Raw genomic sequence first — 12,948 nt, forward strand, 5'->3', positions numbered from 1 at the left:
ACACCGTGTAGGAGTTGGAGACACTGTGACCCAGCTAACACAGTACAATCGAGTCCTGAGCATTCTGAACACCCTCTCTCACTGGGTGTGATTGTTCTATACCCTAATGTGAAATATACAGGGCCAGTTTGCCAGGAATTGGCATATAGGATTGAAGAGGGGAAGGAGTAGAGAGAAAGAAGGAAGGGAGAAGATTAAAGCAACAAGCCACACAGCCCAACATGCCCGGGGAACAAGTGAGACTGTTGGAACGTTGTTGTTTAATGCTCCCTTCAACTGTTGTATGTCACTTAAGTACCACAGATAGATAGTGCATTTATGGCTAAAGATTAAGCACCATCTAGTGGTTATTCCAATAATTACTGTAGTTGGTACCAGTAGGTTCTGGCCATTATAAAGACCTCAGGCAGATTTCCTCCAAAATAAATCAATTCATGTGCTGTTAAAGGTCAGCAAGTGACTAGCTTTATTCTAATTAGAAGCTTTCACAGAGGAAACTCCATCATTGAGCTCTTCAAGTCAGGGGTGGGAAACTTACAACCTTACTCCCAGAGTTACTTTTTATTAATTCGTTATTTAATCAGAATGTCTGTCTCTTAAAGTGTCTGGAATAAAATGACCTTGTAGCTCCCCCTAGTGGCTCATTACAGTATGAAGCACTACAGTAGACGGTGATGCTATTATGGAAGATAACATAGACTTTGCTGTTTGAGAAAATACAGTATTTGTGTTCCATATTGGCCACTGCATAAAATAGCCACAAGTTGCAATAAAAGTATCATTTGCACAGACTCATCTCCAGTAACTTGAACAAAGCAATTTACAGCGTTGCACCATCCCCTGTATCCTTAGCTGCCATACAATTCCATAAAACAAGAGACTAGGTTTTAGCTTTGATACGAGCATTTCTGGGTGAAATAAAAGAATTCTGTATCATACTATTCACTGGCTCTGAATGGTCACAAACTATTTGCAATGTTTATTTGGGAAGCCAGGTAACAGGGTTTTATTGTGTTATGAGGTTCTCAACGGTTGGTTTTCTGTTCTCTCTTAATGTTGTGTTTGAACAAGATAGGTTTAAAAAGTAGGCCCAAATTCTTCCTAAGGAATTAGAGGACATATATTGTTCATAGTATTACAAAGGATATGTTCTGCTAGTGAAAGCCAGTGCATCATAATTGATGCCAATTTTTGGAAAAAAAACTTTAATTAAGGCGAGGTGGCTATTCGAATCAAATATGACACTAAGGAAGGCAATGATCGCTCTTCACCTGTTAGATTAAGTCATGAAAGAAATAAGTAGATGTGACACTAAAATTAATGACAGCACAAAACATGGGAAAGCAAATGCTCTTCAGATATGCTGAGCGTGGTGACACTGGAATTACTGAGTATGCTTTAATTCTGGAAATGGAATGTTCTCCAGAAATGATTTACACAGGAATTTTTTTGGTATCTACGGACTGTCCTGTGATCCCTTTTTTTTTTAAAGAGCTAACTGCACATCACCCCTGGTGTAAAGTTGTTTCATGACATTAGAGCACACATGCATCATAGATTATTTTGTATTTAATCCGTGCATTGGATTTGTCACTGATTATAACAAACCATGGTGCAGCTAGAACAATAGTGACTGCATCCATTTCCTCCTTTTATCCAAAAGTCAACAATGAACAAATATACTGAAAAATAATCCAGTTTTACAAACTGAGAGCTGAACTTTACTAACTATAATCTGATCAGATTTACTGTGCATGATTGGCATCACTTTAATTTGCATGCACTTTTAATTTAGATGTTCACTATTCTCTATTCAAAGTAGCAAAGAGGTCAAAAGAGAGAAAAGTACAGTTGATCATTCTAAATGGATATTATTCACCAATGAGTCAGTCAAATATGGAGAAGGGTCGGGTGGGCTGGTAAAAATTCAGTCAAACTACAGTGCCAAAAATATAGGATTGGGGAATAGCTGAGAAAGGATTGACACAAATTAGATCTACTCCTTAACAAATACGTTAGGGGGAAAAAATACAAACCAGCTCTGTATATTAACCACTTCACTGCTGCAGAATGTACCAGATTCCACCAGCAAACATGGCCTTGTCCATTGTAATATTGGTTTTGTATACTGAAAATAGCCACGTGCACAAAAGCCCATGTAGGGCTTTTTACTGTAATTGGTACACGTGGGAATGTTGCATGAGTAAAGAATACGGGCTCAGCAACTAGAGATGGTGGGTTAGATAAGTATCCGTGTTCCTTTAGTCCTTCTTCTCTGTTGAGGCTGAGCTCCCTGTGGTGAGTTTTGTGATCTAGGCACGCACAGCCCAACATCTGGACTGCAGGTTCCAGTTGTTTTGCAAAAGCCATCAGATTCCAGTGACTTTCAGTTTTGATTTGATTAAGCTTCGTTAGAGCTAGTGAACTAGAGGCGAAACTGTCTGTATTTCAATACCACGTTGCTAAGCCATGGCACAGGACCTGGCTTTATTGGATATAGGGAATCCAGCACAATTTATGTTAATGTATCGATTTAATAGATCTTGGGAACACTGTCTTTTGCATCAGCAATATTGTACATTGCACGAGAGCTTACTGTAGCACAGTCAGGTAGATGCATTAAAAAATTAAATGCAGAAATTGCTGTACCAGCTCATGTCTCTCTTTCTTACAGATGCTGATGCAACAACCTATGCCCTTAGTCTTTAACAACGTACAACAACAGAGCCCAAGAAGGCCATCCCAACCACAGCAGCCTGGGGCAACCAGGCAGACCACAGCCAAGAAGTCTCAGCAGCAAGGCCTTATGGGATCCAAACACTATAGTGCCCCACACTTACCGTCACCACATCAATTCCTCAGGGAACCTTGTGTCACTTCCTCACAGGTTGCTAACTTCTCGGTTTTCTTCAATAGCAATTGAATGTTCTTTATAAATGGCTCTTGTAATTATTGCACGTCAGCTCGTTTAGAGAAGATCCATCCCTAGGGCAACTCCACCTGACTTGGCTGGAGTTGCACCAAGTTTGATGCTGATGCCCGGGCCCTGTGGCTCCCTCCACTTTACCTCCCCCCCCCCCCCCCCCCCCACTAATGAGCACAATTCTCCTCATGCCTCCTGAGTCTAGGTTTCATGCTGTAGTGGGTGGGACGTGCGTCACTTAATCAGCTTTAAGACGTTACTTTGTTTCACATGATAAATGTAGATGGTGTCACTTTGATGTAGTATCTAGAGATTTAATGGCCTAACGGTGTTAGACCTAGGAGAACCAAAATCATTCCTGGTGGAATTCTGTTGAAGTTAGTGGAGTCACACCAGAGATCTTTTTGGTCCTATGATTCCAGTTCTGCTCTTAGTTAGACCAGAGTCTATCTGGAATAGCTCAGGTGTAATCAGTGGGAGTTACACTGCTATAACTCAGAGAAGAAGGCATATTCGTAGAGGAAGTACAAGAATCCGTTAGTGAGGACTCCAGATTTTTCAGTCACCTTCTCCCACTATAGGCTCCTTCCTTCCATCATATCTGTGCTGCTTTCCCCCTTCTGTTATATTCTGATTTTGAAGAGACAACTTATTTTTACAGCAAAGTCTCCCAGCACCTGCACAATGGCCACTGAGGGATACCTACTGCAGAAATGCTAGTTGCACTCGACAGATCTGCTGTCTGTCCCCTGTCGTATTCAGGGAGCAGAAAGTGCCATTGTCACATAGTCTGCCTTCTAACTGCACGTTAAAGGTAGATGGTCTCTACCATGGAGTCGATGCATCTAACGGGGACAATTTTTTATGTCTCAGGTACAGCAGCAGCAGCAGCACTTAATGAGAGGCAGCCAGGCCCAGCAAACATGTCTGCCAGCGCAGACAAGCATTTCGATGCCCCTCTACAACAGCCCCATGGTGTTTTCCCAAACTCAGCCCATCACTGTCTCTGCTCAGATGCCGACGGAAATGAGCGAAAGGCAACAACCGTCTGACTACAGCCAAGATAGGAGTCTAAGGTAGGAATGCAATCAGTGCTGGCCCTTGATGAGGTCTGAGTGGGAGGAACATATCATTGTGCACTAGACTGGGCAGCAGTGACGTCTTGGCTTTCATGCTACACGTCAGGAGCTATGCTTTACTAACGCCTCCATACATATGCCTCCCATATAACGTAACAGGTTTTTAGGCCCGGGATGTACTATTTGCCTTGCTTCGGTCACGGGGAGCTGAACTTTGGTTTCAGGGGAAGAAAGAGGCAAAACTAGTGCTTCCCATAGTTTTCTCTTAGTTGCCCAGGAACTCCAGAATATCCGTTCTCCTGCCAGGATAGATGCCCTGGGAATAGCCCTTTTCAGTGCAGTCCTGCTAGCCATCCACGTGCAGAACTCCCGTGAAGTCTCAGCGGACGTTGGTTATATCAAGGGCTCTCAGAATCAGGCCCTTTCAAAGGTGCTTGCAGGATCAGGCCCTTTAAAAAAAAGTTGCCTGGAGGCCTTTCTGTCTAAAAGAGCTTTTAGATCATTAAACATGTTAAGGCCAAATTCCCATGTAATCCAGGGTGGAATTTGGCCCAAATATTGTTATCAATTGTTGTGTGCTATGCACTTTACAGACACAGTCCCATCACCACCCAACCCGGCTCTCTAAACTAACATGCAAACACTTTAACTTTTGGCATGTGTTGTGAGGCACCTGGAACTGTTCTGTGGGCAGATGCCGGCTAAATGTGTGTTCGTGTCCAAAGCAAATGAAAGAACCGGATTCTTAATTTGCACAAGGGTGGGACATTATAATGTTAGCAAGATCAATTAAACATTTGTGATCTGAAAGGCTTAGACGTTTCAACTCAGAGCTGTGGTCTCTTTAGAGCGGATGATAAAATTGTGATCTTACATTATGTGCACATAAGCATTCAGGTCCATAATCTTGGATGGAATGAGTTAGTGAAGAGTTGAGCGCTTTCACGGGGGTAGGGGACTAGAGCTTGACTTTGAAGAATCTGAACATAGGAAAAAACAAATACCTTTTCTGACTGTGCCATGTTTTCATTCTTGCGTAGAATGTTGTTAGATCAGCCGGTCCAAGCCTTGATGCCCAGTGCTAATGGCAGTAATCAGTCATCACAAAACAGTGCTGGCAGACAGCAAGCAAAGTAAGTCTGCCCTGTTACTGCGGTACACTGTCTCAGCAGTGAGCTTTCTCTCCAGAGGCTTTGTCCACGTGCAAGATCTTACTGGGGTTCTTTTCGGGGTCATGAAAATGATCAAAAACATTGGTTACCAAAAAAGAAAAAAAAATCAGTGGTAAAGAGATAAGTAACTAGAGCTGGTTGAAAAAAAAAAATGAAGTCGGGTTGTTTTTTTAATGAAAAACATCCCTTCAATGAAATAGAAAATTTTCCAAGTACATTTCAGTTCTCATCCAGATTTTTCAGGCTTTTATTGAAAACTAAAATCTGACGTTTTGGCGGGGGGTTGGCAACCATTTGCTGCATTCAGTTTCAGAAAACGGACAATGTTCCGGTTCTGGTTTTTCACCCAAATTCAAAGTTTTTGACAGAAATGAAAAAATGTTTGTTGAGAAATGTTCACGGGAAATAAAATACATTCCCTGTCCAGCTCTACACTGACTGTACTAGAGAAAGAAAAGCATTGTTACTGCGCTGTTGGCATAGAAAAACGCTGTGCTGTGTTCTTATGCTCTAACCCGTTCATCTTAACACAGCTGCAAACCTTTCAGAGTTGTGCTGGCGCAGAAGTTTAGTACTAATCACCTTATTTCTATTGTTGTTTCAGTAGCACCCAGAGATGCCACCCCTATTGTGCTAGGCATTGTACTAACAGGCAACAAAGTATTGGTCCCTGCCCCAGAGAGCTTTAAATCGAAGTACACCGATGGATGTGGTGGTTTCATTGATCAAAGAGTTGCAGCTATTTAGCTTAAAAAAGAAAAGGTTAAGGGGTAACTTGATTACAGTCTGTATGTAGCTACATGGGGGAAAATATTTAATAACGGGCTCTTCAGCCTAGCGGAGACAGGTATAACACAGTCCAATGGCTGGAAGTCGAATCTAGATAAATTCAGACTGGAAATAAGTGTAAATTTTTAATGGTGAGAATAATTAACTGTTGGAACAATTTACTGAGGGTCATGGTGGATTCTCCATCACTGACAATTTTAATATCAAGATTGGATGTTTTCCTAATAGATCTGCTCTGGGAATTATTTTGGGACAGTTCTCTGGGCTGTGCTATACAGGAGATCAGACTAGATGATCACAATGGTCCCTTCTGGCCTTGGAATCTGTGAATCGATGAATCTCTTATTTAAACTGGCCAAGTCACAAGACTCGCGGTTTTGGTGGGGGTGCAGCCATACAACAGAGCCATCAGCTTCTCCAAATCAGATACTCTTGTTCTCACATGTGGCGTTCCAGTATGAATTCCACTTCATTGTCCTGATAAAGGACGTGGGAGACATGGGCGGCCAGTGACCCAGCCATTGAGGGAGGCTAGCCCCTGCCCCTCCCCTTGTGCCTGAGGTCCCCTCACTCCCCCAGCTCCTGGTGGTGCATCCGAGTGCCAGCCACCCCGAGTCCCTGCAGCAGGCTGGCCAGGCCCACCGCAGCCAGCCTGGGCCATGGCAGAGAACTGCAGGAGGGGCTCTGGGGGCAGAGCGTGAGCGGGGCCGTGCCATGCTGATGGGGAGGCACAGCCTATGGCTACCCGCCGCCCTTGATGGGAGATTTTTGCGGCTAGTCTGGTACATTTTCCGGGCCGTTTTTCCAGACTGCATTTGGTTTAGAGAACTGCATTTTGCTTTGTTTTAATCAGCGTAGTTCTCCGGCGTGTATTCTCATATGATTCATTGTTTACCTTCTATTAGTGTTTTATTTTCCTTCTCTCTACAGATTTGTTCCAGAACAGCAGATGCTGCTTCCCGCATTACAGATGCAGCCAATTACATGTAGCACAGTCAGGGCTCCTGCCCCTTCTCCTGTATTTACCCCTTCGGTCATGATTCCACAGGCCAACTTCACCTCCCACCAGACGCAACCTCCAGTTCATCTCCACCAATGGCCACCCCAACAACAGGTTCAGCAGCAACATCTCTACCTGCAGGTAGTAGACTTGGGTGGGGTTTGTAAATGTCAATCAGACAGTTTAGAAGGAATGGCTCTTACGTGACTTGAATACGTCTGTCTTATCTTACATGACCCCCTTCCCCATTGTACCTATACATGCCTACAGCCTGCCCTGTATCACCGGAATTGTCAAAACAGTTGAGACCATGTTTTCAGAAGAACTTAACTCCCCTTTAGAATAGAATATCAAGGTTGGAAGAGACCTCAGGAGGTCATCTAGTTCAACCCCCTGCTCAAAGCCAGACCATTCCCCAGACAGATTTTTGCCCCAGCTCCCTAAGTGGCCTCCTTAAGGATTGAACTTACAACCCTCGGTTTAACAGGCCAATGCTCAAACCACTGAGCTATCCCTCCCACCAAAATAGGTGGCCAGATTTTCAAATGCAGCTCAGCACCCAGTTCATGGAGCTTTTTGGAAAATCTGGCTGGGAATGTTAAGCATTGGGAGTTGCTGGGTCCAAAGCACTTTTGAAAATCTGGCCCCATGTGCCTGTAGTATCCGAGCAGACTGTAGGGTGACCAGATGTCCCAATTTTATAGGAACAATCCTGATTTTTGGGTCTTCTTCTTATATAGGCGCCTATTACCCCCCACCCCCGTCCCGATTTTTCACATTTGATGTCTGGTCACCCTAGCAGACTGTGGTGTTGTTTTTTTAAACCAGCCACACGCTGCTCTTTATTCAAATAATTAATTGGGCCACCGAGCAAACCTTTCGCAAGACAGATTTGATTTTCAAGAGCAAGGATCATGCCCGGTTGATAAACCAGTTCATGGAAGGAATCACTGAGGCTAATTAATCATCGAAAATAGTTTTCATTCTCTCAAAAACGGAGTGGGTTTACAAAAGCTGTAAGTTTAATGGTTCATCTGTCTGGAGGTATGTAGCAAAGTAAAGGGAAGAGATCAGATACAGGTGGAACAAGTTATGCTCAGGGCTGGTTGAAAAAGAAGGAATTACATAATAATCCCATCAGGATGTGGACCAAGACACATTCAGCACCGGCACAGAGACAATGTTTTACGGGGGTAATGCCTTTATTCATCCTCATAGCACTTGTGTAAGGGTAGGTGCTTTCAGCCCCATTTTGTAAAAAACAGCAAAACTGAGAGCTTGAGAAGTCAAGTGACATGTCCAAAGTCACAGTAAGCCAACAGCTGCCTCACACTCAGGCCTTTTGGTTGCATTGCCAATCACGGCCCACCTTTATTTTCCATGACCCATTCGTGTGTCACGCTGCAGGACTGGGTATTTCCTTGCAAAGATGAGAATTTCTGTCCATTGTGAGATCAAACTTCAACACCACCAGGAACATGCCATGGGCTGGCTATGCTGCAGAGGTTTACTGTGGCCAGGCAGCATGGCTGGTCAAGGTCTATGCCCCATGGAGCCCAGCTGAGCCACCGTGTACAGGGGGGATGAGAGCAGGCTCCTGGAGCTGTTGCTATGTGGATTTTCCAGACATCACTCCTCACAGGAGGAGGAGGGTGCAGGTGCTGCGGATGCTTCTAGACTTCAGTAGTAGCCATTGACAGTCGCACTCACCCAGACTGGGGCCTTCCCGTATGCTTCCTTGTGGGTTTGGCAATAGTAAGACTAGCCCCACAGGTTGGGTACTTGATTGTCTGCGGTTTAAGGAGCGCAAATAACTTTGGCATCCAAACTGAGTGCCCAGAAAATGATGTTGAAAATTGAGGCCCTCGGGGTAATTGAAACTTGAGGCCCTGTATTTTGCTCCCAGACTCTGTATGTTCCTTTGATAGCCGCTTCCAGAATCAGACCCACCCTTTCCAGAGCACTGCATTGAACAGCCAGAAGAAGCTAGATCAGGGCACAAGGAGAATCTGCGATTGCTGGGAAACCCGTCTGATTGTGTCGCATTTCCTTTCTACAGATGCAAGCCCCAGAGTCGGTCCAGGGGAGTCAAAATCAGCGTATTTTCCAGCCATCTCATATACCGCAGCAGAATACCATGGGCTACTTCCTCCAGCCACAGCAACAAAGCCACCATCCGCAGGGTCAGTCCTGCAACTTACAGGACTTGCCTGAAATGCAGCTGCCCTGAAAGCCAGGGCATGAGGAGAAGGTGACGAGTCGCAGCTGCTGTGTTGAGCAGCAGTCAGGGGAAGGACGGCGAAATTCGAGGCGAGAAGGCCCTCCTCATGTGCCAGAGGGGTGAGGGTTAGCCCAGAGGGAAACATGGCAGCGTGGAGGAAGGTCCCAGCAGGAGAGCAGGATCGCCAAATGGGTACCTTGTCGATTACCATTTTTATGTATTCAGTCCTTGATGCGGCCCAGCGACAGGATCAATGCAAAGTCTGGATTCATTAAGCACCAGGACCGTTCGACTAAACACAGTTTAACTGTGACCAGCTAGAACTCCCGTTCACGTACATCCTGTCAACATGGGCTATTAAGTGCTAAAAGTATTTGGAGGCTAAAATCAGGATAGTAGGAACTGGTTGTGGTGCTCTTGCCTGCCAAAGCTAATCTGCAAAGGCGGTTAGAGACTTGTTGATCAAAAATGGTTGACTTAGGTAGGAAAATGAGCTCTGAAGTCATATGTGGCTGTTATTGATCACTAAGCCAGACACAGCACAGCAGGACCATTCCTTTGGACTGCAATAAGGATTTCTAGCTGCAGGCACGTTATTAATCAGGTCAGTTCAAAGATCACTTTGCAACTGAGAAAATATGTTCAATTCAGGACACGGACGCTCCTTTTAAATGTTGCTGAAATTCACTGTGAATTTAAGACCAGTGTTTGGAACACAGAAAACTGTCAGAATCAGCAGGCTCCCAATTAATTATCGTGTACATAATTCGCTTTGTTGTAGTAGGTTCATTGTGGATTTTGTTTTCCTTTTTTCCTATACCTCAATCCCAGAATTAGTTTTTTTCAGATGATTGGATAATGCTGCTAATTTCTGTACCACCACTCTTGCCTAAATTTCGTACTATTGTTATACCAACTCACGTCACCATTAATAAGATACGTGTGCAGATAAATTTATATGTTTTTATTCCCTGTAGCCAAGTATTTTTCAGGGTGTACCGACAAGGAGTCCTTACATTTTCCACGGGACCTTGCAGTACATGCTTCTTTAGACCTGAAAATCAGATGAAGGCAAACTTTGTGGTTTTGCTAGTTCAATTTGGCAAAGCTGAAATTTATACTAACAATGACCCAGGTGATATTCCAAGCCTATAGGGTTAGCAATAAATTGTATTTTTGTAAATTGTCACTTTTTAACTATATGTTTATATTTATGAACTGACAAAATGTCTATTCCTCAGTGGGTGTATAGTAAAGTGGCCCTACTGTTTGTGTCTTTCCAAAGGAAAATGAATATTTAATTTTTAGATTTTTTTTTTTTTCGTAACTGAGTGTTAGATTTGGGTCATGCTCGATCCCAAACGCTGAAGACAATGTATGCCATTAATACCAGCTCTGAGACAATGCTTGGATACTTCCTTAAAGCAAAAAAAAAAAAGCAACGGCAAAGTCATAACATTGTGGCTGGCCTCGGAATAGAGTTTAGGGAAAGGTTATTGTCTAACCTCGATCTAACCTAATCCATCTGCTCTTTCTAGGCCCTTTTGGGACCCCTCCGTCAACATGCGCTCGCGGTGCCAGCCTCTAGTAGTTGAGATGAAACAGATGAGGCTGAACGCATGGTGAGGTCAAGTGGATCCCGGGCCGGCTCCAGGCACCAGCCTGGCAAGCAGGTGCTTGGGGCGGCCACTCCGGAGAGGGGCGGCACGTCCTGCTGTTCGGTGGCAATTCGGTGGACGGTCCCTCACTCCCGCTCGGAGCGAAGGACCTCCCACCAAATTGCCACCGCAGATCGCGATCGCGGCTTTTTTTTTTTTTTTTTTGGCTGCTTGGGGCGGCCAAAACCCTGGAGCCGGCCCTGGCCGGATCATAGTGAGCAGTAGAGCTGTGCTCAGCATTGCTTGGAAAAGGTGACTGTAAGTCACCATTGGGCTGCCAAACCTACCAAAGCCGGGCTCACTTTGCAGGAATGCTTTATTTTAAGCCAGCTCCCAAAGGCTGTTCAGGCACCATGGGCTCACCGGGCATAGGGCCACACACTCCCCTCACACCCCAGTCACACCCCTAGGCTGTATAGCAGCCCTGTGCCACAGCAGACTTTCCCGAGGCATCCTCAGCTACATTGCCCTGGTGGCGGCTGCGGTCCAGCCAAGCGTCTGGGTTATGATGTTTCTTTGGCCACTTTAAAAACCATTTCCAAAGAACGTCAAGGTGCATGTTCGTTTCCAGGCCTGCCTGGGCGTGTGTGGGCCCCACCCGCACTCGGCTATTGAGCGCCTGCTTGTGAAACTGTGACCGTGGACTCTGAGCAGAGCCGGGGCTGAGCGTGTTCGAAGCGGGGTGCCTGGCTTTGCCTAGGAAGGGTGTGGAGCAACTGGCAGGCTCAGGCTCACCCCGGCGGCAGTCTGGGTGCCCTGCTGCTGGCGGCAATACTTGTTTGCACCTTGCATGGGGCATTGAGAACCATATTAATTAGGTCTAAACATTTTAGTATTAAAACTCAAGTCACCGTTCGGGTGACTAAGGCTAGGTCTACACTACGGGGGGGGGGGGGAGGTCGACCTAAGATTTTAGGTCGACTTACCTGGCTGTGAGGACGGCGGCGAGTTGACCGCTGCCGCTCCCCCGTCAACTCCGCTTCCGCCTCTCGCTGCAGTAGAGTGCCGGCATCGCTGGCAGAGCGACCGGGGATCGATTTTATCGCTTCTACACTAGACGCGATAAATCGATCCCCGATAGATCGATCGCCGATCCGGCGGGTAGTGAAGACATGCCCTAAGAGGAGAGCAGCACATACTGTTAGGGGAGAGCTCTGTTCCATCAGGCCACACCCTAGCGCTGCACAGCCAGCATCAGTCACCAGGGGAGAAGAGACGTGTGTTAGCTGTTTTCATAGCTTGGTTGGAGCCCCGTGTACAATATGCTACTAGGCCATGGTGGTGTATCTAGAAAAGAAGGGAGCTTAACAATGAGAGGTTGAGGAGGCAACGTCTAACCCCCTAGCTGCACTGTATGACCTGGGGCAAATGCATAGGCTGGAATTGGCAAATGTGCCCATTTTTTTTTTGGCTGGCTCAGTGAGCGTAACTCAGTTTTTGGCCAAGGCAGCCAGGGTGTCGGTTGGGCTTGCAAGTTGGGTACCAAAGATTAGCCAGCAAAAAAAAAAAAAAAAAAAAAAAAGCGACAGTCCTGTGGCACCTTATAGACTAACAGACGTATTAGAGCATGAGCATTTGTAGGTGAATTCCCACTTCGTCAGATGTACTTCATCACCCATGAAAGCTCATGCTCCAATATGTCTGTTAGTCTATAAGGTGCCACAGGACTCTGTCGGTTTTTACACAACCAGACTAACACAGCTACCCCTCTGCTACCAAAAAAAAAAGTTGGCCTTAACATCACTGAGCTCCTGTTTAGAGTGTGTTTACCCACCTCAGCTGCCAGAGGTATAGGAATGGGATTGTCCCTGCCAATTCCTTGTGACTGAAGCGTGTTATAATGTCAGGGACCATGGCTGGAAAAATGATGTGCAATAGCAACCGCCTTCCCAATGACGGCCTCAAACGTCTACTTAGCAAAGTGTTGTTTGTAGCTGTCTTTTACCTGCAAATACAAGGGGCACCAATTGTGCCCGTGGATGCACTTGGATGATCCATGCTGTGGCCCAAAAATGGCCCCACATGTATAACAGGACGTGCCTCTTGGGAGCCATTGGCCGACACACTTGCACTAGGGCTACAGGCAATTGTGCAACGTGTGGTACG

At 45.5% G+C, this 12,948-nt stretch overlaps 1 protein-coding gene across 1 annotated transcript in view; it reads left to right on the top strand.

The window, feature by feature from the left end:
• The window catches only part of PASD1 (PAS domain containing repressor 1), a 94,994-nt gene that overhangs the window by 67,795 nt on the left and 14,251 nt on the right, over positions 1-12,948 (top strand). Inside the window, exons 17-20 of the mRNA XM_054039294.1 lie at positions 2,675-2,887; positions 3,797-3,999; positions 5,043-5,135; positions 6,894-7,104. Coding sequence (XP_053895269.1) covers positions 2,675-2,887; positions 3,797-3,999; positions 5,043-5,135; positions 6,894-7,104 — 720 coding nt within the window. The remainder of the gene's footprint in view (positions 1-2,674; positions 2,888-3,796; positions 4,000-5,042; positions 5,136-6,893; positions 7,105-12,948) is intronic.

This window comes from Malaclemys terrapin, chromosome 9 (genome assembly GCF_027887155.1).
Source record: "Malaclemys terrapin pileata isolate rMalTer1 chromosome 9, rMalTer1.hap1, whole genome shotgun sequence".
Lineage (NCBI taxonomy): Eukaryota > Metazoa > Chordata > Testudines > Emydidae > Malaclemys > Malaclemys terrapin.